Source organism: Colletes gigas, unplaced genomic scaffold (genome assembly GCF_013123115.1).
Source record: "Colletes gigas isolate AHSC1104 unplaced genomic scaffold, ASM1312311v1 Colletes_gigas_Sc00011, whole genome shotgun sequence".
NCBI lineage: Eukaryota > Metazoa > Arthropoda > Insecta > Hymenoptera > Colletidae > Colletes > Colletes gigas.
In genome coordinates, this window is record NW_025106640.1 from 7,729,200 (window position 1) to 7,756,657 (window position 27,458).

At 47.6% G+C, this 27,458-nt stretch overlaps 1 protein-coding gene across 10 annotated transcripts in view; it reads right to left on the bottom strand.

Annotated features, from left to right (window-relative positions):
• The window catches only part of LOC122398458 (voltage-dependent calcium channel type A subunit alpha-1), an 89,952-nt gene that overhangs the window by 26,832 nt on the left and 35,662 nt on the right, over window positions 1–27,458 (bottom strand). For 8 of the 10 annotated variants that reach the window (XR_006259184.1, XM_043398309.1, XM_043398310.1 and 5 more), the window contains exons 1-15: window positions 17,467–17,587; window positions 12,264–12,367; window positions 11,112–11,267; window positions 10,593–10,813; window positions 9,187–9,290; window positions 7,065–7,180; window positions 6,824–6,883; window positions 6,644–6,745; window positions 4,706–4,918; window positions 4,165–4,592; window positions 3,540–3,862; window positions 3,352–3,471; window positions 2,551–3,114; window positions 2,072–2,417; window positions 1,849–2,013 (exon numbers count right to left, since the gene is read on the bottom strand). Coding sequence is in view for 9 of the 10 variants with exons in the window: in XM_043398309.1 (XP_043254244.1) it covers window positions 1,849–2,013; window positions 2,072–2,417; window positions 2,551–3,114; window positions 3,352–3,471; window positions 3,540–3,862; window positions 4,165–4,592; window positions 4,706–4,918; window positions 6,644–6,745; window positions 6,824–6,883; window positions 7,065–7,180; window positions 9,187–9,290; window positions 10,593–10,813; window positions 11,112–11,267; window positions 12,264–12,367; window positions 17,467–17,492 (3,048 nt within the window). In the remaining variant the exon portion in view is untranslated. Of the gene's footprint in view, window positions 1–1,848; window positions 2,014–2,071; window positions 2,418–2,550; window positions 3,115–3,351; window positions 3,472–3,539; window positions 3,863–4,164; window positions 4,593–4,705; window positions 4,919–6,643; window positions 6,746–6,823; window positions 6,884–7,064; window positions 7,181–7,576; window positions 7,693–9,186; window positions 9,291–10,592; window positions 10,814–11,111; window positions 11,268–12,263; window positions 12,368–17,466; window positions 17,862–18,285; window positions 18,401–27,458 lie in introns of those variants that run through there. The other 2 variants (XM_043398301.1, XM_043398304.1) reach the window with 2 other exon arrangements.

The following is a 27,458-nucleotide window of genomic DNA, read 5'->3' on the forward strand; positions in this document are numbered from 1 at the left end:
CGAACGGAACAAAAAAAAAAAATAGAAAAAAAAAATGGAAAATTAGCCACGCGCGTGTCCGATCGAGCTTTCGGCGTGTCTATGTGTGTGTGATGGGTTCGATCCAACAAACCGTCGGTCGGATGGATCGAGGCCATAACGCGAAGCATGATCAGCCGCGTCTCTAAGATCGCGTTTTTCCGTGCGCTGCAAATAACCAAAGGCTCACGCCTTGGGCCGATCGCGTCGAACCGATCGGTCGCAAGGGCGCCGTGAAAGCGTGTCGCCTCGTCTTGGACGCGCTCTGCCACAAGTCTCGTGTCAGCAGCCAGCGATCTAGCGAACGATTCAACGCGTGTGTGTGCCGTGGACAACAACAAACGAAACCCATAACAAAGACAGAGGCAGAAGGGTGCTCTGAAAAATCACGTGGACTCGCGTGCAGGGCTTCTTTTTTTTTTTTTTTTTGTGGCTCAGCAGCTTTTCACTCGCCCTTTTTTCTTTCATTTTCATTCGGCCGTGTCTCGCGCGTTGAAACGTCAATCGAATCAAGCCAAAGTTCGGTGCGACGGCTTCGAACCCCGCCACCAGTTCAAACATGGGCTTGTCGAGGCGTACGAGTCGAACGCACCTCGTGTATGTGTGTGTCTGTGGCTGTGGGGAGCGCATCGATGCTCGGTATCGTTTATCCCGCGCGTCCTCGAGGTACGTCTACTATCAAAACGAGGACACAGCAGCGGCCATGCAGTAAGAGAAGGAGCGGGGGAACAGAAGAGACACCGATAGATGGACAAACGCAGGATCGTCGTAAACGTAAACGTAAAGGATTTACAGTAAAGAAGGGAAATTATACCATCGAAAGCGAAATAAACGGTTTGGTAAACGCGAGACCGGTGTACGTGTGTGGGTGGAGGCGTGCACGAATGCCTGAAACTCTCTCTCGAGACACCTCGACTTGAATTCGAACCTTCGAAACCGATCGGATCTCGCGATTGCAATCAGAAGGAGAAAAAATTAAAATAAAACCAAAACTGAATGAAAGTTGCTTTCAAAAGCATTGGAGCTGTTAATATCTTACATTTTGTAGACAGTTTGCAGAGTTGTATTAAATGTACCATTGCAGAGATCCGAGCGGCTTCGTCTATCTCGCGACGACTCGAAATTCAATGCCTGATCTCGATAATGTCTCGAGGCACTCGTGCACGCCTGGCGTGGAAATAAAAGCGTCTCGATTCCGGTTCGTACGAGGTATATAGAACGTATAAAGCATCGAGAGGCCGTCCAACCGATGCGACCAAAGCTCGGCAACCGAATGGAATCGAAACGACGAAAGTGGGGATGGGAGAGAAGGAGGTTGTTCCGGGTTTACGAAAAGGGGGCACAAGAGTATTCAACACAGCTGTGTACACGTATCAATGGATACACAAGGATGACAATTATACAGAGAGCAATAAATAAATTGGCAGGCAAGAACAACAATGTCCTCGTACAGATATAACGTTATATCTTACAGTCGCTTCGAACTCTCCATTGTGCACGTTTGTCGAACACGACCGTACTCTCGTCGACGATCTCGCTGATTATCGCGATCGACGACGATCAGTGTCTTTCTAGGCTGCTTTTCGATTGGTTAAAGTTGCCAGAACGCGACAAGATCGAGTGTTTCGTGAGATTAGAAACGATCCGGGGGTTAACGAGGATTCTATGTACGCCCGGGTACGCGAACGAACAATATTTTTTATTTTTTTTTGCGCGTCTTCTGCGTCCATTACGTTGATCGGGGAATCGGTTAACGTTCGTTGAAGAAAAATCTCTTCCCTTCGACGCGTGTTTTGGAGGGAGGGGGGACGAACGAAACGTGACACTCACCTTCATCATGAGGAGTAATGTGTTTAATACGATGAGAATCATGATAAAATATTCGAATGGCGTCGATACCACTATCCTCCAGATTTTGTACTTTACGCTGTTCCGCTCCTTCGGCATGTACCTCTCCAGGGGTCGAGCTTGTATCGTGAAGTCTATACACGATTTCTGAAACCAACGGGGAATTAGCGGTTCCATCGTGGGAGGAACGGAACTCACGACGAACCTGATTCTTGTCGATTTCGCCGTCCTGCAGTTCGGCCTCTCCCTGCTCCTGGAAAGTGATGATGATCAAGGCCACGAAGATGTTGACGAAGAAGAATGGAAAGACGATGAAGTAGACGATGTAGAAAATGGACATCTCTATACGAAAATTCTGTATGGGGCCCTTGTCCTCGTACGTGGCCGCCATCGAGTTCTGAAGTATCTGCGGCCATCCCTCGCCCGTCTGCACCGCGAACAGCGTCAGCATCGCGGCCATCACGTTGTCGTAGTGAAAACTCTGCGGCTGCCACTCGCGTTTCTTCAGTTCCGGCAGCATGGCGCCGTCCTCGAACACGAAATATTGACCCCTGCGAGGCACACATCGAGCTACCGTCAACGAACCGTGTGAAAATATCTAAATGGAACGATCCTCGAGACGTCTACGACTACCCTTGCAGCGTATCGTACGATAAAATCGGCAACTCTCGGATGTATACTCACTGGCAATCCTCTTCCGTATACTTGCTCTCGTCGGTGCAGTAGAAGAACTTGCCGTTGAACAGTTGCACCGCGATCACAGCGAATATGAATTGGAACAATATATACACTATGAGAATGTTAATGACGTTTTTGAGACTGTTCACCACGCAGTCGAAGACCGCCTTCAGCTTGGGCACCCTTTTAATCGTCTTTAACGGCCTGAGCACGCGGAGCACCCTCAGCGACTTGATCGTCGAGAGATTCTGACCGGCCGAGCTGCCGGTCATGTCGAACGCGAACGATACCGCGGCGCATATCACGACCACCGCGTCCATAACGTTCCAGAACTCGCGCAGGTACGAGCCCTCGTGAAATATGATGCCGAGATCGATGATCTTCAGTATCATCTCGACGGTGAAGACACCGGTGAACGCGTAATCGAAGTAATTCAGCACTTCGTTCCTCGGCGAGTCCTCCCATACGGGATCTTCGGCGGCCAACGCGATACTCGACAACGATATCACCACCATTATGAAGAAGTCGAAGTACCTCAGGTTGACGACCCAATGGGCGCCTCTTCTTATGCTGCAACAAATTTACACCCTCGTTATACACACGTTCGATACTGCCTGACCATTCCTCGATATTTCTACTTCCACTGACTTTACACTCGTATTTTCTGTTACTCTGATCACTCTCAGTAGCACTAACGTTGATGTCAGATCGATGGATACGAGGGAAATACTACTTCAAGTAGAAATAACAGATAATAGTCAGACGTAGGTAAGTTTCTTGCTTTCTGCTGTGAATTCGAAGACTCACGGATTCGTAGAGGACAGTATAAACATGGAGGAGTATGGCAGCATTGGTTTTGGTCCCGTGTCGTCGTCTTCATCCTGCTTTTTCTCTTCGGATGCCTGCTTCCCACCTTTTCCGTCTTTGCTGAAATCGAAGGAGTTCGTGAAAGAACGTTCGCCTCGCGAAATTATTTAAATGTATGGGACACTCACAAATTCTGGCTCGGACTTGGAGGGCAGATCTCCACCTTGGGCGCGCTACCGTCTTTGGGCTTCTGCAGCGACTCGATCTCCTTCTCGAGCTCCTGCGCCTGCTTCTCCTTGTCCTCGACCTTCTCCTCGTCCTCGGCGGCGCTCAGCTCCTGTGCGTTTGCCAGATTGTCGACGGCGATAGCCAAGAACACGTTCAGCAGCGTGTAGTTGCCGAAGAGCACCAGCACGATGAAGTAGAGCGAGTAGACCATGCCCCTCCTGTGACCGCCTTGCGACTCGATACCCTGGTACATCACTTCGTTCCAGTCTTCTCCGGTCAGGATCTGCCCAAACGATCGCGAATTAATCCTCACGCGTAATTTTCCCATTCGAGGACGATCTATCTCTTCTCGTCGCTCGAAGGAAAGACTATATTTATCTGTCTTCTTTCCTTGGCGAGCTATTGTTCGAGGAACTTTTCACGCAATTTTTCCCCAACCCTTTGCCTCAGGATTCCATTTAAAAGATCGTGGAATGATACAGAATGCAGTCTCGCTACGAGTGGGACTCGTTCTTGTCGACTCTACGTTAGGAGGCAAGGGGTTGATCTACATTTCGAAGAACGTTGAACGAAGATGAATCTTACTTGGAAGACAGTGAGCAGCGCGATGGGAAAGGTGTTGAAGTTGGTGGGCGGCGTGCCGTAGTCGAAGTTGAACTGACCGCCGAACAGCTGCATGCCGAGCAGCGCGAATATGAGAATGAAGAGGAAGAGCAGGAAGAGCAGGGAAATGATGCTACGCATCGAGCTGAGCAGCGATATTACGAGGTTCCTTAGGCTCTTCCAGTATTTGGTGACCTTAAAAATTCGCAGGAGTCTAAGGGCACGTAGGACGGAGAGGCCGAAAGAGCCGGACTTCACCTCGGACCAGATCACTTCGAAGATCGATCCCGAGATGACTACGCAGTCGAAACGATTGAAGCTCGACTCGAAGTATGTGCGAGGACCGAGCGCGTACATCTTTATAAACATCTCCAGCATGAACAGAGCCAGGAACACGAACTCCGCGAAGTCTGCGAACACCCAAACATCTCAATTATTTCACTTGTCAAATATTTTATCAAATCAGTCGATATCGTAAATACCAGAGACAGCAAACGATCTACTTTTCTTTTGTGAGACTTACAGAGGAAGTCGGTGAGCCATTGCGGCTGGTCGTAGTGCTCGACGGCGACGCAGACGGTGTTGAAGAACACAAGGATGATGACGAACCAGTAGAACTTTTGCGACTTGACGGAGTTCCTTATCCAGAACCTGAACCTCTTCTCGGCCCGCCAGAATTCCACGCAAGTCCCCTGGCCCTTCACCCTCGACTTGAAATAGGAAGATCTCGTGAAACCTGCGAACCACGCACCGCTCGTTTCAGCAACAAACTCCACGCTGTCGTTTCGTTCTTTCCCCCCCGCGTCTCCATCGAATCTTCCACCGGGTCTAAGAAGAATCCGTTTGTCTTGGATTCGAAAAGCTCGCGATATGATCGATTTAAGAGACCAAGAACGAACGAAGAAACCCCGTACGTACACGTAATACTATGGCTAGCTAAGTGGTCTAAGTAAGCGAGAGTAACTATGTTAAACGATGCGTGTGACTAATCTATCGCTAGGAGTGTAAGTACTTCGACCCAGCCTGTCTTTCGTACTCTATGGGGCAGGGCCTATTTTTGGCGTTCTATTTATCGCCGAATCGATTTCTCGCTCGTCGGCGCTAATTGTTCTACGATATTCCGACGAGAACTGGTTAGTACACCAACTATGGACAACGTCTATACGAGACGAAAACATCAATCGGTACTCCGGCCACTGTCGGGTACACCTAAACCACGTGGATACACATTTACACCTGGAACCATTCGTGACTCGGCAAAGCGTCCGTGAAATTTGAATACAGAATCTTTGGTGACGAATGCTCTCAGGTGGTCGAGACACACAATAATGTACAAGTATACAGCGACACCAGCCACAGAAGCAATTCCTATAAAATCAAAATTAATTAGCGCTTCGAGTATCCGCAGAGTCTGCCGCAACTCCTAGATACAAACCCGTGAAAGATTTTCGAAAGAACAGCCTGCTCTTTCGAGTATATAACGCGCGTGTTTATGTGGATCGAGACACCCTGTACGGTGTATTCTAACTACGTGACAATTACTTCGTCTGGTTGCGCGAAGTATGCTCTGCAGCAAAGTCGATTACGCGCCAGCATACTGTTCCAGTTACGCGTGTACGTGTACTCGAGTATGTCAGTGTGTACGTGGCCTGTGTGTGTGCGTGTGTGTGTGTCTGTTGAAGGTGAAACGACAAGGACCTCTCAAAACGAAAATACAAGGAAACAGTTACGGCATAAAAGTTTACGAGTACAGCCTTGCTTTGCGTTGCTCTTTGCAAGTTCTGGCATTGTCAGTTGTAGTTACCTTTCAGGTTTTTCTTAGGCACTGAAACAAGAGGAGCATCTGATAGCGTGTGTTTAGAATGTTCGTCGCCAAGGTCGGGGGACATCGAGAGGGGGGGGGGTCTCCGTTTCCGGCGCGAAAACGGAAATCAGAAACGGCGCGTCGACTGGCGTCGCGAGCGAGACACTTTTCACGCGACTTTCGGGCCTCGCTCGCGAGACCACTCGAGGCGACGAAGGTGTCGATAAAACGACGTCGATGAACGTGAAATATGCATAACGTGACGATAAAACGTAACGCCGAGATTTCAGAATAAAAGAGAAAACCGGTCGATGCTACGAACGTGAAACGACAGCTTGACATTGATTCCGTTACATTATATTTATTATACATCATGTTATAATTCATCCTTACGACCTCGTAACATCGACGTTTCAAAGATCAACCCTGCAATTATCGCTTCAAATTCATTTTAGAATAAAAGTATCTCTTCGTGCTTTTACAGCGAGGCATGTGCGTTGTCTATTTTGACTCGCACGAATAACGTGAGTAAAAAGTGAACGGATTACTGAAAATCGAATCAATTTGATCCCTACGATCTTAAATCGTAAATCGTAAGATAAGACGATCGAAACAGGGCGGTAGCGGGAGAGAACGAGCGGGAAAAATACAACTCACCATCGTCCTGGTCGTCGTCGCCCTCCTCTTCCTCCGTATCCGTGCTCTTGCTTTTCCCGAGATTCTTCAGCTTCTTCTTTTTCGCCGCAGCTCTTCTCCTTACTGCGAACGAGAAACATTGTTTTAAACGTACGATCGAGAACCGCCGCGAAACGTTACGAACCCGGCATCGCCACGAACCTTCTAATATGTGCATCTTCTCCTCTTCCGTGGTCCTCTCTTCGGCGAGTATTACCTCCTCTAAAAATCAGAAACGAACGATAAAGGAGTGATCGACCGCTGGATGCCTCGACAACGCGCGAAATTACTTCGACGGCGGAGGACAAAGCTAGGCAAGAAAATTGTGTCTGGCCTGGTGGGGAGCTAGCTTAAGGGAAAAGGGCGCCTCTAGGTCGATGCAGCTGTGTTTAGGCTCTCTAACCTGCTTTGCAGATCCAATTCAGGTAACAGTTCAGTTCACGCTCGAGCTGCTGCTGTCTTCGCAATTTCAGGAAGGACTGCCGGTTCTCCACCTTCTCTCTCTCCTTCGCAAACTCTCTACAAGCGTTACAGAGACATGATAGGGGACGGTCGCGCGAAGGGCCAAGGGACGGTTCGCGTTTCTGCTCGATACGCGACCTTTGCTCTTCTAGCGTCTAGCGGAGGGCACCGGTGTCCCTTTACTCTAGCTACGGTACTGCGATACTCGAAACACAGCGTCGGGGAAAACTTTACTCACGAATAACAACAGTTTCAGATTCATTCGTTGTCCGAGAATAAAGTTTACATCGTGGAATACACCGTCGAATAAAAATTACTGGCGCTACAGTGGGTGCGATACGGGGCGGTTACACGCGGCAACTGGCGTGATTCGCTCGGCAGCGATCGCCACTCGAAGCGGGCAAACACCTAGCGGGACGACAAACTTAAGGAAAAGATCGATCGTTTCGAGACCTGCTTGAGTGATCCACTTTAAGTAGGAACTGAACGCAGTCGTGAACAGACGTTTTCTCTTTGCTTTCTGATAAGCCGCCCGCCTCTCGACGCGTGTTCTTTCGTTCGAAAACTCCCTGACGGAAAAGAAAGAAAGGTGATCGCCCGTGTTCCGCGGGAAAACCTCGGACCAGGGTTCCCAAGAGCGGCGAGATCCGTGAAAAACATCCCAACGCCTGACTTCGAACGAAACTTACAATTTTTTATTCAAATGGCGTTGTGACCGTCAAAGTGTTTAGTTGGAACGACAATTTCGAACGAATCGAAGAACCACAGACGAGGTATACGAGGTAGACCTTACCTCTTGAGTTTGTGTCATTTTACAGGGTCAAGGAACAACTTTTCGAATATTCTTAGAATGTCCACATATTCTCCATCAAAATACGCGTAATTTGCCATTTGGAACTTTAAAATCCGTCAATCCGTTCAGGAGTTATGGCATTTTTAAGATTCGCAAGAAATTTCAGGGGAACATATCAACGCTTGGTCAGACATTGCATTTTCTTAAAGAATTTTTTTCTCGAAAGTGACCAGGATTTCGGGGGTATATGTATTCACCAAAAATGATTGTAATTGATCCCCACAACAGAATATAATTTTTTCAGAACGATTAAAAATTCTTTTTTTCATCGAAAATTTCTTGCACCTACTGAATTTTTTTTCTCTAAAACGCGTAGGAATTTGGAGGTATGTATATTCACCAAAGTTGATTATAATTGACTCCCACAACCGAATATAATTTTTTCAGAACGATTCAAAATTCTTTTTTTCATCGAAAATTTCTTGCACTTACTGAATTTTTTTCTCTAAAACGCGTAGGAATTCAGAGGTATATATGTTCACCAAAATTGATTATAATTGACCCCTGCAACGGAATATAATTTTTTCAGAACGATTAAAAATTCCTTTTTTCATCGAAAATTTCTTGCACTTACTGAATTTTTTTCTCTAAAAGGCGTAGGAATTCAAAGGTATGTATGTTCACCAAAGTTGATTGTAATTGACTCCCACAACCGAATATAATTTTTTCAGAACGATTCAAAATTCTTCTTTTCATCGAAAATTTCTTGCACTTACTGAATTTTTTTCTCTAAAACGCGTAGGAATTCGGAGGTATGTATATTCACCAAAGTTGATTGTAATTGATTCCCGCAACTGAAAATAATTTTTTCAGAACGATTCAAAATTCTTTTTTTCAACGAAAATTTCTTGCACTTACTGAATTTTTTTCTCTAAAAGGCGTAAGAATTCGGAGATATGTATATTCACCAAAGTTGATTGTAATTGACTCCTGCGATCGAAAATAATTTTTTCAAGGCGATTTGAAATTTTTTTTTTCGTCGAAAAATTTAGGCACCCCATGTCGACTTTTTTTTAAAATTCGTTTTTCGTATACCTCGTCTGTGGTGGAACGAAACGATGCACCGTAATCAACGAAGGTAAAGTGGATCCCACGGATTCGCCGCGCTTTAAAACGTCGTTATCGTAAGTGACCCTGTATCGTAAAGAACGTGGGGGAGGGGGAACCGTACCGGGGCGGAAAAGGGAACGTCGAGAATGAAAATACTCACCCGCTCAGGACACCGAGAACTAAGTTCAGCATGAAGAATGAGCCGAGGACGATCAATGGTATAAAGTAAATCCAGTTGTACGTGCTGCCAAGAGCGTCGTTTGTCTGCAAATTTCACCAGAACCACGTGAAGCCTGTGCGTTGCACGCGAGAGCACGATGCACCGGTTACGCGGGGATCTACGCGCCCCGATCATCGATCCCAAAGTGTACGCGTCGGTGTACAAACGAACACGATTAATCGTAAGACACCAGAAACGGGCAAAATGTACTTTTTACTTTAATAAATCGTGGTTTAAAATGTCACCCATCTTTGGAATTCGCGTACGATCAAGTACCAATGTACCAGAATGACTTTAGATTAATAAAAAATTTGGTATTCGATGGGCTATCAAAGAAACGATCGACGAACAAGATAGCGAGACGACAATGAAAGTTTCGTAAACGTTGCAGTGCCATTTCACGTATGTATTAGATACGATTCGTTAGCTCGCGAACGACCATAATCGTGCGCGGAATCGAAAGAGACACGAAGCTTTCGAGGTAACGATTCGCGGTTCTTCCGGTTCCGGCGGCTCCGACGAACGAAGCGTAAAGAAAAAAAATGATACAATTAACACCAAAATTTGCAAAGAGGGCTGAAACTGACAGTGTTATACTGAGCAAGGTGAACATATACGTCAGTGTTAGGAGCTGTAAACATTTGCAAGCGCTTCCCTTCTATCGTTCCGGGACGAACGGAAGAGGTAACAGCGGAAGCCAAACTGTCATCGGGCAAACACATAGAGAAATAGACAAAGATATACGACACACAGAAAATAACGAGAGAGAGAAATTGTTGCGAGAAGTGGTCAACATTTAGATCGTAAACTTGAGGGAGGGAAAGAGAAAAATGTGAACGGCGCAGGCATTTCGGGGGGGATCGACACAGAATTATTTGGGTTTGGGCTGCGACTTCTCGTCGAATATTAATCGAATCGTAACGTGGACCAAGGACCAATCGATAAAGATCGAACAACTCTATTGACGGAGGCAGGCAGGGACAGTTGCAATTATTATACGTGTAGTGCAGATATATGAGTGTGAAATACTTTTTCATGGGAACAGTAGTGTTGGTAATAATCGAATTCCATTCGCAAGGTTCGAATACACGTCGAATACCCGAACATTCGAGGAGCCTCGGCCCAACTTCCGGTATCCTTCCGCTGGTCCTCGACGAGCCGTTCGCGATCCTCGCGAACGAGAGAGATTCGTTCGCGGCGACGGCGAACGGGCGATAAATCGGTCGCAGAACGAGCGTAGGCGGAGGGAGAAGCGCGCAATTTTGAAAGGGACGTTCCGGAAATTGAGGAAACAGAGAGAGAGATAGAGAGTTTTTTAACACTGAAGGACACATCTCTTGCTTTACCCAGTACAATATGGCAGTCCAGCCCTCCATAGTGATGCACTGGAAGACAGTGAGCATGGCGAATCCGATGTTGTCGAAGCTGGTGATGCCGAAGTTTGGTCCCACCCAGTGATCCATGCACGTCGAGACGTTCGCGTCGCACACGTGGGCCCCGAACGGCGCCTCGGATTTGTTGTCCGTGTTGCACGGGCTCGGCTGTTCGCCCTCCTTGATGATAGAATCTACAACAGAGCCATCGTCAGACCTCTCGGCCCAGTTACCACCCCGATCTCGAGGTCCTTCGTTCACGGCTACCCGCTATGCTTCTACTTTATTTCCGTTCTCGTGTCTCGGGCCACGGATCAACCCTCGAACAATGGACGCCACGCACGCTCGAGCCGCATTCCCCGTAACCACTGTTCCCTGGCATCGACTCTAAAAATATTATACCTTCTCTCGAGAGTACGGAATATTGTTGACCGTTGCCCGAGGGTCGAAGCACAGGTCACCGAGGCGAAGCGGACGTTCTTCTCTACTCACTGATATCCCTGATGCTGTAACACGTTTTGTGCAGGGTTCCCGAATAAAACTCGAGGCCGATGATGGCGAATATCACGATGGCGAAAAGTACCAGCAGGCCGATCTGCAGAAGCGGGGCCATCGCCTTGATAATAGACTTGAGCACCACCTGGAGACCTGTTCACAAAAAGTTGTTCGAGGGGTAATTAGGCCCAACCACCGGTCCCTCGAAGCGATTCGCGCGTGTCTTGTCGGTTCGTTTTATCTATTTCTGTATACTTTTTTTTTATTACGTTCGTGTTTCAGTTTCGATCGCTGCTCGGGGAATCGTGCGCGCGGGCTACGAGTTTCTCGTTAAAAAAGAAAAAAAGAAAAAATGGTATACGTTTTCATTCCACGGCATGTCTCAGAAAATCGGGCAAATCGTTATCAGCCTGGGCACACGGCACTACTACGGTCTCGCAATATAAATTCTCGCAACATTCCGATACGTTTCGTGGCTGGCAAACGAATAAAACAACATTCGATCGCAAAACGATCCAGCGGCCATACAATTGGGATACTTCGTTGTTACATAGACACAGCATACAGAACTCTCAAAAGATATCTATTTGGGTGGTGCTACATAAACAAAAAATAATCGTTCTAACGTTGCAAGGCATCTACGTGTAGAGATATATATGGTAATATAGATATAGAAATATATAATAATATACTTGCAACAAACTTACTACACTGATACTACGACCTTTAGTAACTGTACGAGGACGTATTTCGTCGGTCCGCTCGTGATCGGATCTATACAGCAACTAATCGATAAACGTGAACGTTCCGAGGAACGGATCCAGCCGATCCACGAAGTATCCGAATTCCAGACGCGGGACGGTTTGCCGGGGCAGCGACGCGCGTTCCTCGAGCAACGAATACTCGCGGCGTGTTCTTTCCATCCGATCGAAACAAATTTGCCTGCTCCGCGCGGGATCGATAGACAAAAAATCGCGAACTGGAATTCAGCAGCCAATTTTTCTTTTGCGCGCGTCGATCCGTCGACGGTGAAGCTAGTAACGGCGCGAAGTGAGACGAGGCAATTTCTTTTGGTTCTTTTTTATCTTTTTTTTTCTCTTTTTTTTTTCGGCTGGATTTCGTGGCCGATTGTATTGAAACGCTACTCACTCGGTATGCCGGAGACAAGTTTGAGCGGTCGCAACACGCGTATCGCACGCAACGTGCGCAGATCCATATCCAGTTCTATGCCTTGCGAGAACGCCGTGATGAACCTGCCCCAAAACACACACACCCCGCCACACTTTACTACTTACTACTCTATTACACTAATACTCACGCTACTTAAGTACTTAAGCTACACAACTATGTGGTTAACTAGCGTTCTATGGCCTAACCCGTAGGAGTCGGGAGAGTTTCTATCTGGGGGGTTATTTGGTGAAGCTCGCCGTGGGACCGATGTCTTCGGTTTCTCGGTTTTTGCTATTCGATTTACGAACGAATCGACCGCGCCAACGCGGCGATCTGGGCGTCTTCTAGGCTAAGTCGGAGAAACGGGATGATTCTCTATACGGGGTGACTGACTTGGAGAGGCGGTCTTAATTGTAATCACAGTTACAACGCGATGCGTGCATGCTGATCGAGTTTAGGGTGGAAGAATTCGTACAATCGTAAATTTAAGCGATAGAGAACGGGGGTTGACAAAACTGGAACGATCACCGTGGTTCTAGAAATTTAAAAATATAAATAAACGTATCGCATTCTTAAATTAATAACATGGAAGCGATCGCCATGACCCACATCCTGATTCGTCACATAAGATAGAACCGATCGTCATGACCCCACCTTGATCGCCGCGACCCGCACTCCGGTTACCCTGACCCCGCGCAAGTGGACGACACCAATCGCGAATCTTTATTTTGCATTTTCAGAACAAAATGCAAACTTATTCGATCCGCGGAGACCCAAGCTAAGAGCTTATGCTTCACGTGTAAATCGATAATTTAAAGAGAAAATTACCCCGTTCTCTCTTAATGCGCGTTCAAAGATTAGGAAATGTGGGTTAAAAGGGGAACGAAAGGTCAATGGGGTAAAAAGAAAGAAACGTTTTCCATCGAATAGAGAAAGATTCGAGTAGACGTTGTTTAAATTTACGTTTGTACGTATTTTCTTATACCTCGGCGGAACACCGTCGCTAATGGATTTTAGCCGCCCGTTTAATCTCAAAACTTGATACAAGGGAAGCTTTAGCCGCGTGACAGGCGTGCATTAAATCGATGTCGATCCGACGTTTCAACACAGGCGAGATTGCTCTTCGGAAATTTCCTTCGTTATTTAGCGCTACGATCAGAAATACAATAAATTAAGAACCCCTAGGAAAGGTTTACTAAAAAAAATATGAAAAATAATCGACTCGAACCACGACTTTGATCATCGATACGTTTAATTCCGATTCCGGGTGTCGGATAAAAAGTAAAAAATGGACATTTCCGGGTCGAAACGTCAAACCGACATCGATTCAACGTACGCCCGGCTCGCTTGTTAAAACTTTCCCTCGTATTAGAGAACAATTCCATGCTGCGGCGGGTGGGGGCACGCGCAAACAATAAAATAAAACCGAATGTTTTTCATGGGCGTCTGTTACCTTCGGGCCAGAGTTTCAACAGCTTCGGGATAAACAGCCGCACGGGAACCGGATGAAACTTGAAATTTGCTCGGGTTCGATCAAAGGCAAAGGGGTCAAAGTTAGTGTGGCTCAATTGTACAACCCAATCCGAAGACAAAAGGCTGAAGCTTGGCTCTCGACTCTGGCTGCTTCGGATTAGCTTATCGAATTAGCGCATCGGTGGATTTACCCCTTAAACTGTCTTCCGTGAAAGGGCGTAACGGTTTCAAAGGAAATCAATTTTGGACGATTATCGGGACGATCGGAATCGCCCAAAAGTGTCGCGTATAAAAAAGTATTCTAAGCATGGAAGTTAATGGTTGAACGATGAATTTTTACGGAGAAGGTGAAAAGAAAGGGGTGAATTTTGCTCGCGCGAGATGACGAATCTAGATCTAACCGGTGACTGGTGACGCAAAAGGTAAATCGCTGCTTGGATATAAATTGTAACTGCAGTTCTAGTTCCTCGAAATTGTTATAAGGGAACGTCCGTCGCGGTCGTCGAACCCATCCGTTTACCCTTCGCCCCCTTTCGCGGCTATAGATACCACCGGGGGATCCCATATTCTTCGTTAACTGCGTATCTCCGAACGGGGAAACCATCGCGGACGACCACGACGGATCGTCGATAACGTTCACCCCTTAACTGCCGACCGCGCCGCACGCCGCCATTGTAAACTTCCTATTAACCTAAAAAGAATCGCGACTGGCGAATTTCCATCCATTTAATAACGGATAACAATGTTTCCACTCTGGTCTTCGATTACTTTAAACTTTCCTCCATTTTCTTCCGAATCAAACTTTAATACCAGACTGTACACGTTATTCTTAATTTATAAACAAATATTAAACTAGTAACGAAAGCTCTGAGGATCCAGGCGTCGCAGTTGAGGGGCGACGGTACCAAAATGGCGACGTTAATGGGTCGCTCGAGCCCAAAGATCGCTGTTGGGACTATCTATAAGGGTGCACTGAAACTAATAAGGGAGTATCGCCAAGAATAGGGCGTATAAATACCTTCGTCCGCGGTATCGGTAAAAGGGTAAAATTCGATTGGTAAGATTCGTTTGCTTCCTTGGAGTTACGGATTCGTGTCCCTTGGACGCGATCGTCCGGAGAATAGCGAATTCCGCGCGAACGAGTCGCGAACGCTCGCAACGAAATGTAAATTCTTCTTTCTTCCGGCGTCAGGTTGAAGGAGAGAGAAGCATCGGGGATCAATAGTGAAAGGGAAGCTGGTGTAAGAGAGGACGCCTCGTGGAGGTCTACGAGTTCTGTAGGACGATGACACGGTCTCTCGAGGGTGTCTAAAGGTACGACTCTCTAGCAAACACGAGCTCGCTCGAATACGTTACTGCTCTAGAACACCTATTACCTATTTACCAATGTATAGTCAACTCTATCAATCAGTGACTGTAGCTAAAGATAGAGACTGCTAAATATAGAGACACCCGCAGGCCAGTAGTTTTGTGTGTTCGTTTTTTTCTTTTTTTTTGTGACAGCGTGTCGACGTGTTTGTCGCGCGATTCGAAATCACCGGGCTGTTCGAGAAACATTTATTATTCGCCTGCGCGAACATTTATCGAATATACGCGGAGAAATTTACCGAGCAATTTGTGTCGATTAAAACCGGAACGTAGCGAGGTTCGAATCGTTTTTTACCCTCTTCTTTTAAATACCGGCGCTTCTCTGTTTTCCTGGCCAATATTGACCGTGGCGGATGCGCGCGAAATATTTCCTCGAAATTTTCGATGACGTACGAAGGATACGTGAGTAGAGTACCGGGAAGAGGGGGAGGGGGAGAGGGAGGGAAAAAACAAAAGAATCGGAGTCCCGGAGTTAAAGATGAGAAATTCGGGACGCGTCCGCGAAGTTTTCCGTTCCTTAATGAAAGGCCAAAGATTTCGGCTAGAGACGATTCGTGGTGCTCGTGTATGTGAATGTCTGCGCATGTGTGTGTGTGTCTGTGTGTCTGTGTGTCTGTGTGTGTGTGTGTCTAATTCCTCGACTTCAGAAGTCTCTAAAGTAAGAACAACGTGTGCATAAAACTGAACATAACGACAGAAGATAGAGCAAATAACGCAATATAACACTAGCGACTAGTTCACGCAAGTCCTCTATAGAGGCAGTAGAATATATACGTATATAGATATATATAAAATAGACACTCGAATTACGCAAACCACGTGGACACAGAATATATAGTATAAATATATAGATATTATATTCAATTAATATATCGATCATCAACTCTCAACGATCATCTAGCGTCAATCAACTGTTCTAATACACCCATAGCCTCTAAGTGGTGGTTAATAAACGAAAACAGTAACGGAAAGTAAAACGGAAGAAAACTGGTAACGCTTGAACGACACGTTTAGTCGGGTAACTAAATAAGGAAACTAAATGGATAGTAGAACTAAGGCGGAGATTAGTAGAAAAGACGAACGTATATATAGGTGTAAATATACGTAGAGAATGTAATAAAAAATGTTAGCTGATGCTGGTCTCGCTCGCGATGAGCTAAACGTCGACCCAACGTGTCAACAAAAAAGCATAAGAGACAGACAGTAATAGACATAGATAGTGACAGACAGAAAGAGAAACTAAATGGTCTGACGAACTAATTGTGTCTTGTTAATCAAGAAACAGTTTAAAACTAAGGAGACTAGTCGAACGCACACAAACTGCCAGGAAAACAACTGCCAGGGGGTGTTAGGGTAATAGTTAGTTTATTAATCTGCTGCTCGACTGTTCTCTGTTACTGCACTCTGTTACTGTTTACTTATATGGCTTTCGCATGTCTGCCAATTTTCGCAGAACTGTGACTGACTCACTTGGAATTTTCGAAACCAGCTTTAGCGGTCTGAGGACCCTGAAGGAACGTAGCATACGCAGGTCGACGTCCACGTTTGTTTCGGCGAACACGGTCATCGACCTAATCCAAGGATTACTCTAGAATCTATCTGCTCGGCCGGAATAACCGATCGACGTGCTTCCTTAAATCTTAAACCTGCGCGGAGACGGATCCTTTCCTCGCACGCGGACCAAAACGGTATTAAAAATCTTTGCTTCGAAACGATGCTTCTTCGATTCTCGGCCAAAGACGACGAAAGGATCCTCTGCGCGGTGTTTCCTCGTAGATCGGGACGGTTTATCGCGGGGATCGATACTGATATCGCGCGGGTATGTCGATCAGACCTGACCGTAACATTCTCCTCGTCCACTGTTTTCCACTCCAAACGTCTACGGAGGCGATGGAAGCGACACAAAGATGGAAAACGGAAACGTGTAATAATCGTGTAATGTGGCCGTGAACAACGATGCGTTATCGTACGAGATTTCAGTTTCTGTTCGGAGGAGAAAACGAGGGAGGGAACGAAAGATCGTAAAGTCGTGACCATGATAGATCGCGGTATGACGGAACAGTAACGAATGTAAAACGGGGTCGTGAGAGATTCCGCGAATCGTATCGCGAAGAACGTCACGGTTCTCGGATGCTCGTCGGCCCAAATTCCCGCTTTTCCGCGTCCCGAACGATCCCCACCGGTTTTCCTTTCGAGCTCGTTGGACCGCGAGTACGCCGAGAACCGGGACGATCCTTCGTCCAAGTTACACCAAAAGAAGTGGGGGGAGATTCACGAGAGAGAGAGAGAGAGAGAAACAGAGTGATGGAGTGTAGTAGAGAATAGAAAATGGTCCTCTCACCCGGTCACCACGACGAAGAAATCCATGATGTTCCAGATGTTGCGCAAATAGGAGCCACGGTGGAGGACGAAGCCAAGGGCGAGGATCTTGAGGCTCGCCTCGACGCAGAAGATCCCGAGGAAGTAGATTTCCGTGGCCTCGAGCTTCTGTGCGAGTATGGTCTTGTCCTGCTTCGGCAGGTGCTCCTCGAGGGCGAGGACCACGCAATTAGCGATGATGGTGAGCAGGACGGCGTACTCGAAGGGCGGCCACTCGATTATGAAGCGGGTATGCTTCCTGATGCAGTTATCCTCCGACAGGATGAACAACGACGTGGTGCCCTTGCCGCCTCCCCCACCGCCACCCGCCCCTCCGCCCTGATCCCGGCCTGGCGCCATGTCCACCAGACCAGGTACCTGTTCAACCATCCGTTTTACTCCCCAGAAAATCGCTTCTTTGCGTTCGTTAACATCCCCAGACACTCCAGGGTCCATAAATGCAAAAAGTACGATGTATTATGTGCTTATAAGAAGTCTGATTGATGCCTGGATCCCCACTCTAAAGTTTGAGAAATGAACAGAGTGGGGACAGTCGTCTTTACGCTCTGTTTTACTTTCTGAGAGAAAAGAGCGTGAATTTCTAATCCCAATATGAAAAACTGGAATTATAGGATGCCAAGATAGTTTTTTAAGGAGGGCAACGTTTCGTAAATGCTGTTCGTAGCGTTTGGATCCTGTGAAGCGAGAATAATACGCGCGCGAAGGGTGAGCGGCACGATAAGAGGAGCCGCAATTAACGAATATCTCAGACGAAGCTTTCGCAAACTTAGATGGCTCTTACCTCCCCTCCAAAGCTAGTCCAGTCACCGAGACCACTCAGTCCGGCCCACCTCGGCCTTCTCCTGTACTGACTCGCGTATCCAGGGTCCCTTTGTGCCGCCTCTTGCGCTGCCAACCTGAAAAACACGCAAGACGAAAGGTGTTAGTCAAAAAGTGGAAAACTCGAAGCTATGAATCTCGCGAAAATCTGCTATATCATCGAGCCTTTTTAAATTTAAACTATTCGAGATTTTTACATAATGTACCGTAACGATAAAAGCAGAGTCACGTGTATTAGTAAGAATTAATTATGGCGAGTCGTATTATTTAGCGCGCGCAAGATCGTCGTCGATTTTTGAAAGCCAGTCTCCGGAGACGCGTTTCGCGAGAGGGGCTCGTTAATGGCGGACGCGAGCGTGCAACGCCTGGTACTAATTAGCTCCATTAGCCGAGACTTTCGCAGGGAGGATCGGGGGCCGCTCGCGTGGCCTCTCCTCGCAGGAAAGTGCAATCAAGCTGGACGATAATGCAATAAATTCGTCGACGAGGAGGGAGGAGACCGGTGCATCGGTGCATCGGTGCATCGGTGCGTCTCACGGATCGACGAGGCTCGCGAGACTTCCAACGAGCTCGATATCTCGTCGAAGTATCGTTGGGAAAATTGCGTCCTATTCAGCGGACCTTGATTCCCTATTCAGCCGTGATCAGCGTTCCGCCTTTAAGAATTTAGAGCACGTTCGTCGCGACGTGGAACGTCCAACTTTTTCGCGACGTTAAGTAGCGAGGAGAACGCTCCACGACGACATATTTTATTCGAGATCCGCGAACCCCGTGGTCCCAGTTTCGTCTAGAGAGAAACCCTCGACGGTGAATTTGCACAACGAGTCCAAGAATATATTTATGGATCGATCGCTTGGGCGCATTCGGGATGCTACCGAACCCTCTAAAGTGCTCTTTAAATTCTTTTAAGAACGACAAAACCCCCCGATGCCTTTCGTCCCCTAACGAGAGTAATCGAGCGATGCACGATTTTTAATGCCGAGGAGTCCCCCTTCGAACGATTTCGTCTCGATCTTTTCCTTTTTTTAAACGCCGCTGAACCACGTCGAAAGTACACGATTAAGCGTCGCGTGAAATTTAATCGAGAGCCGGGATAACGCCCCGGGGGAGTCATTATTCTTCGTAATTAATACCGACGATGCTGCGTAAACGAGGACTCGTACAGTCCTCTCGAATACGGCTGAGTTTCAAAGTTACTGAAAATAAAATCACGCGAGCCAATACTTATTTCTTTCCTTTTGATTTTCGTGGGCGGGAAGCGTCGAGACGAGCAGGCGTCGCGTCTCGAGCGGTAATTGCGATTCACGGATGGCCGTGTGGCGTCGAGAATGACAAGTCGCGGCGTTCGAGCCTCTGATTTCCGTCCGGGAGATGAAATGAAAAGTTCGCGGAGGATCTCAATGTCGAGGGCGCCGGTAGTATTCTTTGCTGGATGATCCGTGTGTTTCGAGGACGAGCAACGCGCGCGGCACGCTCGCTGCCAATTAATAGCGACTTAATTTAGTACATCCACCCGCGGATACGGAGAGTCCATTACCGTTGGCAGGGCTAATTAGCTGCCCGCGCCAACCTCGTACATGCGAGACGCATTAACATACCATTATCAGTCGGCCACGGTGTCGTAATAACGGTAACAATGTTACTATCGACGCGGCGATTGCTGTTTCGTGCTCACTCGTAACGTCAACGGAAACCTGTTTTATCACACACCGGGTGTCCCGCTGGAATATTCAGCGATAATAATATTTCGTAGAAAAATAGATGCTTCTGTACCATTCGAAGTCTTCCCCTACAATTTTTCCCCCATCTCGTTCGGTGCTCTGATTTTATATCTCCGGTTGCTTCGATGCCATCATATCGGATTCCGAAATCCATCTCGATATCTTCCCCTAACGAGTGCGGTACAAAGGACTTTGACCTCGTATCGAATAAAAAATTCAGCGTCGAGGCGACTCGTCAGAATTTTTAATTCGAGTCCCACTTACGAACTCGGAGTTTCAAATTCCAGCAGCACTTTTGGAGTTTCCACGGATCCAGTTTCGAGTGGTAGGGTGCTTGGAGGATTCTCTGGTCGTTGTACAGGCTGCGTAGAGTCGTTAGAGGGTGGAAAAGGATAGAGTCGGATGCGACTTGCTGTCAGATCGTCCGTCCGCATCCGGCTCGACCGAACGCGTCTCTGAATTATTGAAATCGAACCGGGGAATAATTGATAGAGCGCGCCCCGTGACCGACAGATCGATAGTACTCTCGAAAATGAGTCCACACTGCCTGGCAACGACTTGGCGACAGAACGGTGCAACGCATCGCCTAACACAGCTCTTCCGTTCATCGCCGCCTCGATGATTGTTATGCCAGCAACAGGTGCAGGCGTATCGCTGATTACGCACGGTCCGAAAGTTTCGGAATTGAATGTCTCGTCCAGGGCTGCTCGTTCCCAGCGAACTGCAGACGAGATCCTCCACGCCAGTCCACCCCCCGTCAAATCGAGAACGTTGTCGCCTCCCTTTCGATTAAACTTCCGGGCGAAGGTAAACTTCTCGAAAGTAAATCGAAAGGACTCGTTTTCAAATATTTTACTGTTTCAAACGAGGATAAAAAAGGTGATCGAGGAAGAGAATCTCGATGGATTGTCCCTGATCTAGGCAACACCCGTTCGCGAGAATCTGCATGCATTTGATCCCGCGAATCTGTCGCTATAGCCACGTAATACTCGACGCTTCGAAGATGGTGGACGCCGAAGGCGGGGGTTAATCGCGATTTACGCGGTGCAACGTCGAGTTTTACGGGTTAACGGGCGACGGGATGCAGAGGATCCGTGCCAAACGCTCGTGTCGCTTGGGCGTCCGTGTTTTTTTATCCCTGGGTAATTGATACGAGGCGTCGCCGCGGCGTCTGAATATTCACGATTCGATTTTTTTTTTTCAGAACGCGCGAGACAGTTGCCAGGCCAGCTGGCGTGGATCAACGAACCGAAAAACGATCCCCCAGCGCCCTCGAATCGTCCAATTTCCGTAAAAAGCACGCCCGGTAAGCGTTCACCGAAGTTCAGTGGAACAGATCGACGCATGGTCGGACCTGGCGCAGTAGTCGAGCATACGATAAGTCAGACGGAGTCGAAAAAATCGAATTTTTGATAGATTTGGAGTATCAGGGGATATTCGATGCTTCGTGAGAACGAAGTGTAGTCCAGATTTCAACGAATATATGGGCAAAAATGACCCCAAAAGAATAATTTTTCTATTAAGAGATTTGTATTTCCCAGTGTATTTGTACATAAATTCTAAAGCGAAGCCGTGGAATTTGGATGTTAACTTCATCTATAACGTAGCATTTAATCGGGTATACGTGCTAGAAAGTGAGATAAAAAATTCGCGAGATATCCTGCGGTATTCTGACGCACGAGCCAGTCTTACTGCGAGGATATATTCGCGTACGCAGAAATGCACAACGCCGGGGGAAGAAATTCGGTTAAATCCGAGCCTGTAAAATTCACGTAACGAGAAAAACGAAACACGAGAATCTACACCGGAATAAAAGCACGGGACGATGGGAGAGCAGGAGAAATGCAAAAACTGCCAAAGACGGAATAAACTTTCTGTTTGCCGGACAAAAAAGTTTTCTTGATTCCCGTTAATTGAAGAAACGGCTCCGCGAAAGCTTGCGGTTCCGCTATCGGAAAAGTATACAGAGGATCCGCTGGAAAAAAGGGGAATCAGTCGATGTAAGCCGTTTCTCCAAATCCCGCTGGAAAATGCAAAAATCGCCAGTTTCTTAGGGATCGCTGGGAATTTAACGAACGGGGAATCCTTCCGTTTCGACGATTATTCGCGAAAGCAAAATTTCGAGAACGCGAGGGAGAAGGGGTAGGAGCGCGGAAATAATTGGCCTTCGATTCCGGATCGACAGCCAACGATGCAGCGATCGCGTCGGGAAGGCCATTCGATTTTTTTTTTTTCCTCCTTTTCACAGATATAAATACGAACGTTATCGGACTTGGACGGGCACGGGTCGTCGCGAGATTTCCATAGGCCGTGATTGTTCGACCGAATGCAGACTCGAGCCACCGATAAGCGGAATTATTTTCGCGCGTAAAAAGGACGAGAGTCGACCACGTTACGCGGGGGTCGCCTCTCCACGGTGAAATTTCCCCGTCGAGGAGCACGGAGATTAGTGTCTGTTCGTGGCAACTGGGACGGCACTTAAAAGTTTATTATGGCTCATCAGTTATCGACGATACTTCTCCAGAGTTATTAATATCTTTCGGGAAATCAATATGAACGACGTGACGTCCCGCTAGAACTAACCCCCCTTGAAAATTCTTCCATTCGCGTGCACGGTTGTCGCCGTTAACCTTTTAGCCGTTCAATTAGCCTCTAATTTTTATCCTTTCGTCCAAGAACGTCCGAATGTTTCCCGCTGGATGAAACCACGCTCGAGTCCTAGTTTCTACCGGTTCGAAACCTAGGGAATTCTCTGGAGGCGAGTTACAGATACCGCAACAATCGACGCACGCGCACGGTTTGCGAGCGAAAATCAAACTCCGATGCAACGCGTGACGAATCAAAGTTTTCAATCTATTATTCAATTCTTTAAACTGTCGACTAGAGCTGGTCGAATATAACATCTCTATTAGTTACTGACGAAGTAAGTTCCCAATTCTATCTCTATGCCCTGAAAACCCTTGGCCCTCGAGTCTCGATTCGGCACGGAATTTTGAATATTATCGAGCTCTCGTCTTCGCGTGCTGCATTCGTCTCGTCATCTTGTATCTATTCCCCGGATACTCTTGTCCCGATCTCTCGTAATCTCCCTTCTCGAATATTGTGACGCTGTACACGGTCTTGTGTCCCCAGCATCGACGACTGTGCAGAAAATCTCCGTCTCCGAGCTCCCTGGGACGTTACAGGTTTTTCACCCTTTCCTGCGAGATCCTTCTCTACTGCACTGTGTGGCTAAATTGTTGCAATGGGCCAGGTTCAAAGATGCAACCAACGCAGTGATAATTCTTAATGTGTCACCTGATAGTTTTAAACCGGGGGCAATCGGATTAAAGGAGGTAAACGGACCAGACTGATGCTACACAGCTTCGTAACAGACATTATAAGAATCGTGACCAACTCTTGCAAAGTACCAATAAGAACTAAACCTCAATCACGATCGCGATTTGCTGTCAGCGAGCCTGGCTCGTGGATGTTTACGTTTGGGCCAAAATCTCCGTCACGAGTCAGACTCGTTAAAGTACGGGAAGGGGTTAAATAGGTAGAGATCAAGGTACCTTCTGTTTGTTCACTTTGTCGAACAAATAAATAAAAGGATTGACCACCCCGTGCCCAAGAGAATTCTACCTTAACTCGATGATAATAAACAAAGTGGAGATTCTGGTAGGTAGGTTCGTTGGGTCATTTATGATAAATAGGTTGGTAAGGGTAACAATTACCGCACCATCGTCAAGGTCTGATTCATCCTTGAAGCGGCTCCCACGCGTAGCGAATGGAGGTTAACGTTGAACCGAGAACGGTCGAGAGGAGCGTGTGGGGAAAGGGTAGAGGGCAAGGAGGCGCCCTCGGACTGGTAGGGATGAAATTGGCGGCCGGCTAAGAATCGGAGCCAGCTCGAGTGCGCCTGTACCACCGCCCTGGCTCGGACGGCGGATTTCGGGTGCTGGCGCGCACCCGAATCGCCGCTCTGCGCCACGTGCGCAGTGTACGGTCCAAGCTCCAGGTATTTTTTTAATCGCGACAAATCCACGATTCGCTACGTACCGTTCGTTGGGACGCGGTTTCAGCCACGTGCACGGGAGAGCCGATCGTACGATCCCGAGGAACGCCGCCAGTCGGACCATCGTCGTCGCTGGTACCTCGGTGTTCCACGCTGGAGAACAGGAGGCGGCGTTGGGCGAACGGTCCTCAAAACGAGGGAAGAACGCGCGCGCGTGTGTGTGTATGACTCTGTGCGTGCGACGACGACGACGGTGGCCGCGGCGCGGGGCGTCTCCCGGCAGCCAGGTCCGTCGCGACGACGATCGTTACCCGAAAAGCCGGCTAATGTCGCCCTCTAAATGCGCGAGAAACGATCTTGCCAAAAATCAGCGAGGACCCGGTGACGCTCGCGTCACGGCGCCCACCCGTCCGACAAACTTCCACCGCCCACCCACTCTCCTTCTCCCACCGATTCTCTCTGGCATCCGTACGATATCGAGGCTACCCCGTCGGCCGACGTTGCGGAGCCACTTCCAGAGAGGGGGTTCCCGGTGACGTCACCTCGCCCGCCATTTTGCCCGGTGACGTCAACCGTGCCACGACCACCACGACCGACCCAAGCCGGTTGCGTACATCCACCACGAGAGAGCTCGTGCTCGACAAATTCGACACCCCCCTCTATGGGGACGGTCAATTTTTTACTAATACAAAGTCTCTCTTAAATGAACCCCCAATCTTGACTGAATTATTTTACTTAATGTTGATTTTTATCAAATTGATGAATGAAAATCAACTTTGAGTGCCACGTCATTCGTACATGGGTGACGAAACTTTTTACATTGGAACCAAAGCAATTAAATCACAAACTGAAATTTATATAGTTTACAATTATAAAAGGTTTTGAAACGTGTTGAAGCATTTATAAAATAATGAACTAATGGAGAATTATATAAATTTTTAAATAATTGCACTGAGATATATTATACAATATTAGTTCAAACTTGTGGAGGGCGCCAATAATCCAAAGATTAACAAGAACCCTCGTCATCCATTGCGAGAAAATATAGCACGAGTTAAACCCTCGTCCAAAGGATCAATCGATCTAAAAGCATCTACTATAAGTAAAACCCTTAACATTTCATAGTCCCCCAGTTCGTGGACCAGGAGTTCTGATATTCTTTAAATATTTCATCCAACGCAGACGATATTAAAGCGTTGTATTCTATCGCGAGAGTTAAAATATACCCCATAATTCTGTTCAATTATTACCAAGCCTGCACGTACACATATAGTTTTCGGTTACAATTATTTATACCCAGTTTGCCGCTACGCGAATTAGTTCCGTGACTAAAATATTCATGCCGTGCTCCTCGCAGCCGTCTGTGTTTCAACGAGACACCTAACTGGCCGAAATAAAATAAAAATAGTAAAATGACGCCGGTACCGACGGTTCGTTGATCCTTTGACCTGAACTTTGACATTTCCGCAGGGTCGGTCCTTCGAATTTCGAACCTGCGTTCCTCCCACCAAGTTCCTTTACCCCTAGTCCTGGAGGAGGCCTTATTTTTAGACCGTTTTTTCATTCTCGACGCGCCCTCGAAGTTCCGACCATTCACGCCAAAAATAACCTACGCGTCAGCAACTTTCAAGGTGCGAGAAACCACGCGGTTGCTCGAACTATAAAATAAAATTTACTTCTCCACCGTTACAAGGAATATCGAGTTCCCGGAAAAACGAAGTGGAAGGAAGCCACCGACTTGGCGCGAGCTTTTATCTTTTCTAGGAATCCCGTGTCGCGTGGGTGGTAGGAATGGATGATTCCTAGACCTTCGAGAGTTAATCTTCGTCCCCTACGGCCGTATCCGTGCATATTTCTCGGGCTGTGTGGGTGTTATCCGGGTGCAGTACTCGTGGGCAGTGCGTAGATTTAGGTCGAGACACGTAGGCAGTCGACTATTCGGGGGATCTCGATGTAGCTCGTTTCTCTGGTGCTCGTCGTATCGAGTGACACGATGACCCGAGACGTTCCCCTTAATTATTTACTTCTTTGCGCGCAAGGCGCCGTTCGATCGACCACGGTAATCGCGTATCCGGTCGCCAGATACTGTGCCAAGATTCGTCCCGGTAACCATGATCGCGATAACGCAGCCAATCCCCGCGAGCTTAATGGAAACCTTTGCGACTCCGCGTCCCCCTTACGAGCCCCAGATAACAACGGTCCGAGCGAAGATGGGGTCGAAACTCTAAGTTTCCAAGGTTGAAAATGCAAGTGGAACACACTGGTACGCGAAGAAGGGCTGCAAGATCCGCAATAAATTATCTATCAAGGGTTTATGGAGCTGAAAAACAAGGCTTACGTCGAAGTATAGACACCAGAGTTACGAGATCTATTAAATTTGAAAGCAAAGTTTTCGGTCGATCGTGTCCGCCGATTGACAGTTCGATACTGTATTTTTATCCCGTGTTATTGGCACTTCCACCGGTAGCCTCATGAAAATATAGGTCTCCATAGCGAAAAGGGATATTCCTGGATCGTTTCCATCGATTTTCGAGCCTGCAGATTTCCTAATCGCGATACTACAACGAACGCCGCTATACCGTGACCGGGTTGAAGTTTCCGATGAAACTGTACGCTCGAGCCCAACCAGGAGACCGACCTAAAGATCGATCGGCGTATTATCGACAGTTTGGCTACCGCGCGTGGTTTGGAACGCTTTGAACTCGCGTCGAGCGATGATTTCAACGAACCTATCGATCCCCGGCGACCCCCATGCACCGAAACGATCCACGGTCCAAAAGTTTCAACGATTCACTCGGCGCTCCGAGCGGCCAGGTAGCTGGAAATCATTCAACATTCTATTTATCGACTAGAATTTCGACCGTCGTTAATTACATACGTTCCATTTTCGGCTCCGTTGACGACAGCCTCGCTGTTACTATCGGTCACGTGTCCTCGCCAGCAAACTTAGAACGGCACTCGCGTTATTATTGCTATTGATAGACACGCTAGACTTATCGACGTTGCAACGAGGAAGAGGATTCAAGGCTGCGACCCGAATGTCCAACGTTTTAAGAAACGAATACTCGACGTACGTGCGACTTTCCAGAACCCGTTGTCGCGGTGGTATCTTTCCCGGGGCCCGTCGAGATTTCTTTCCCCGATTCCGTTCTCAGGAATCGCTTCGGGGACGAAAGTTTCTCGTGCAAAAAAACGAGGGGAGATCGATGACGCTATTATCGACACCTCGGGGCGAGGGTGTCGCGCGGTCCGATTTGCGCGGATTGATCGTTACATCGGTGAGCTTGCAGGCTTTCGTGCAAGACGAATCGAACTATCTGCGCGAGGCAAATTGAATATTGGCATTGCGAGTGTCTCTCGTTACTCGCGAGTCAACGTTCCTCGAGAAACCAATCGCTCGGTTGATTGAATCTTCCG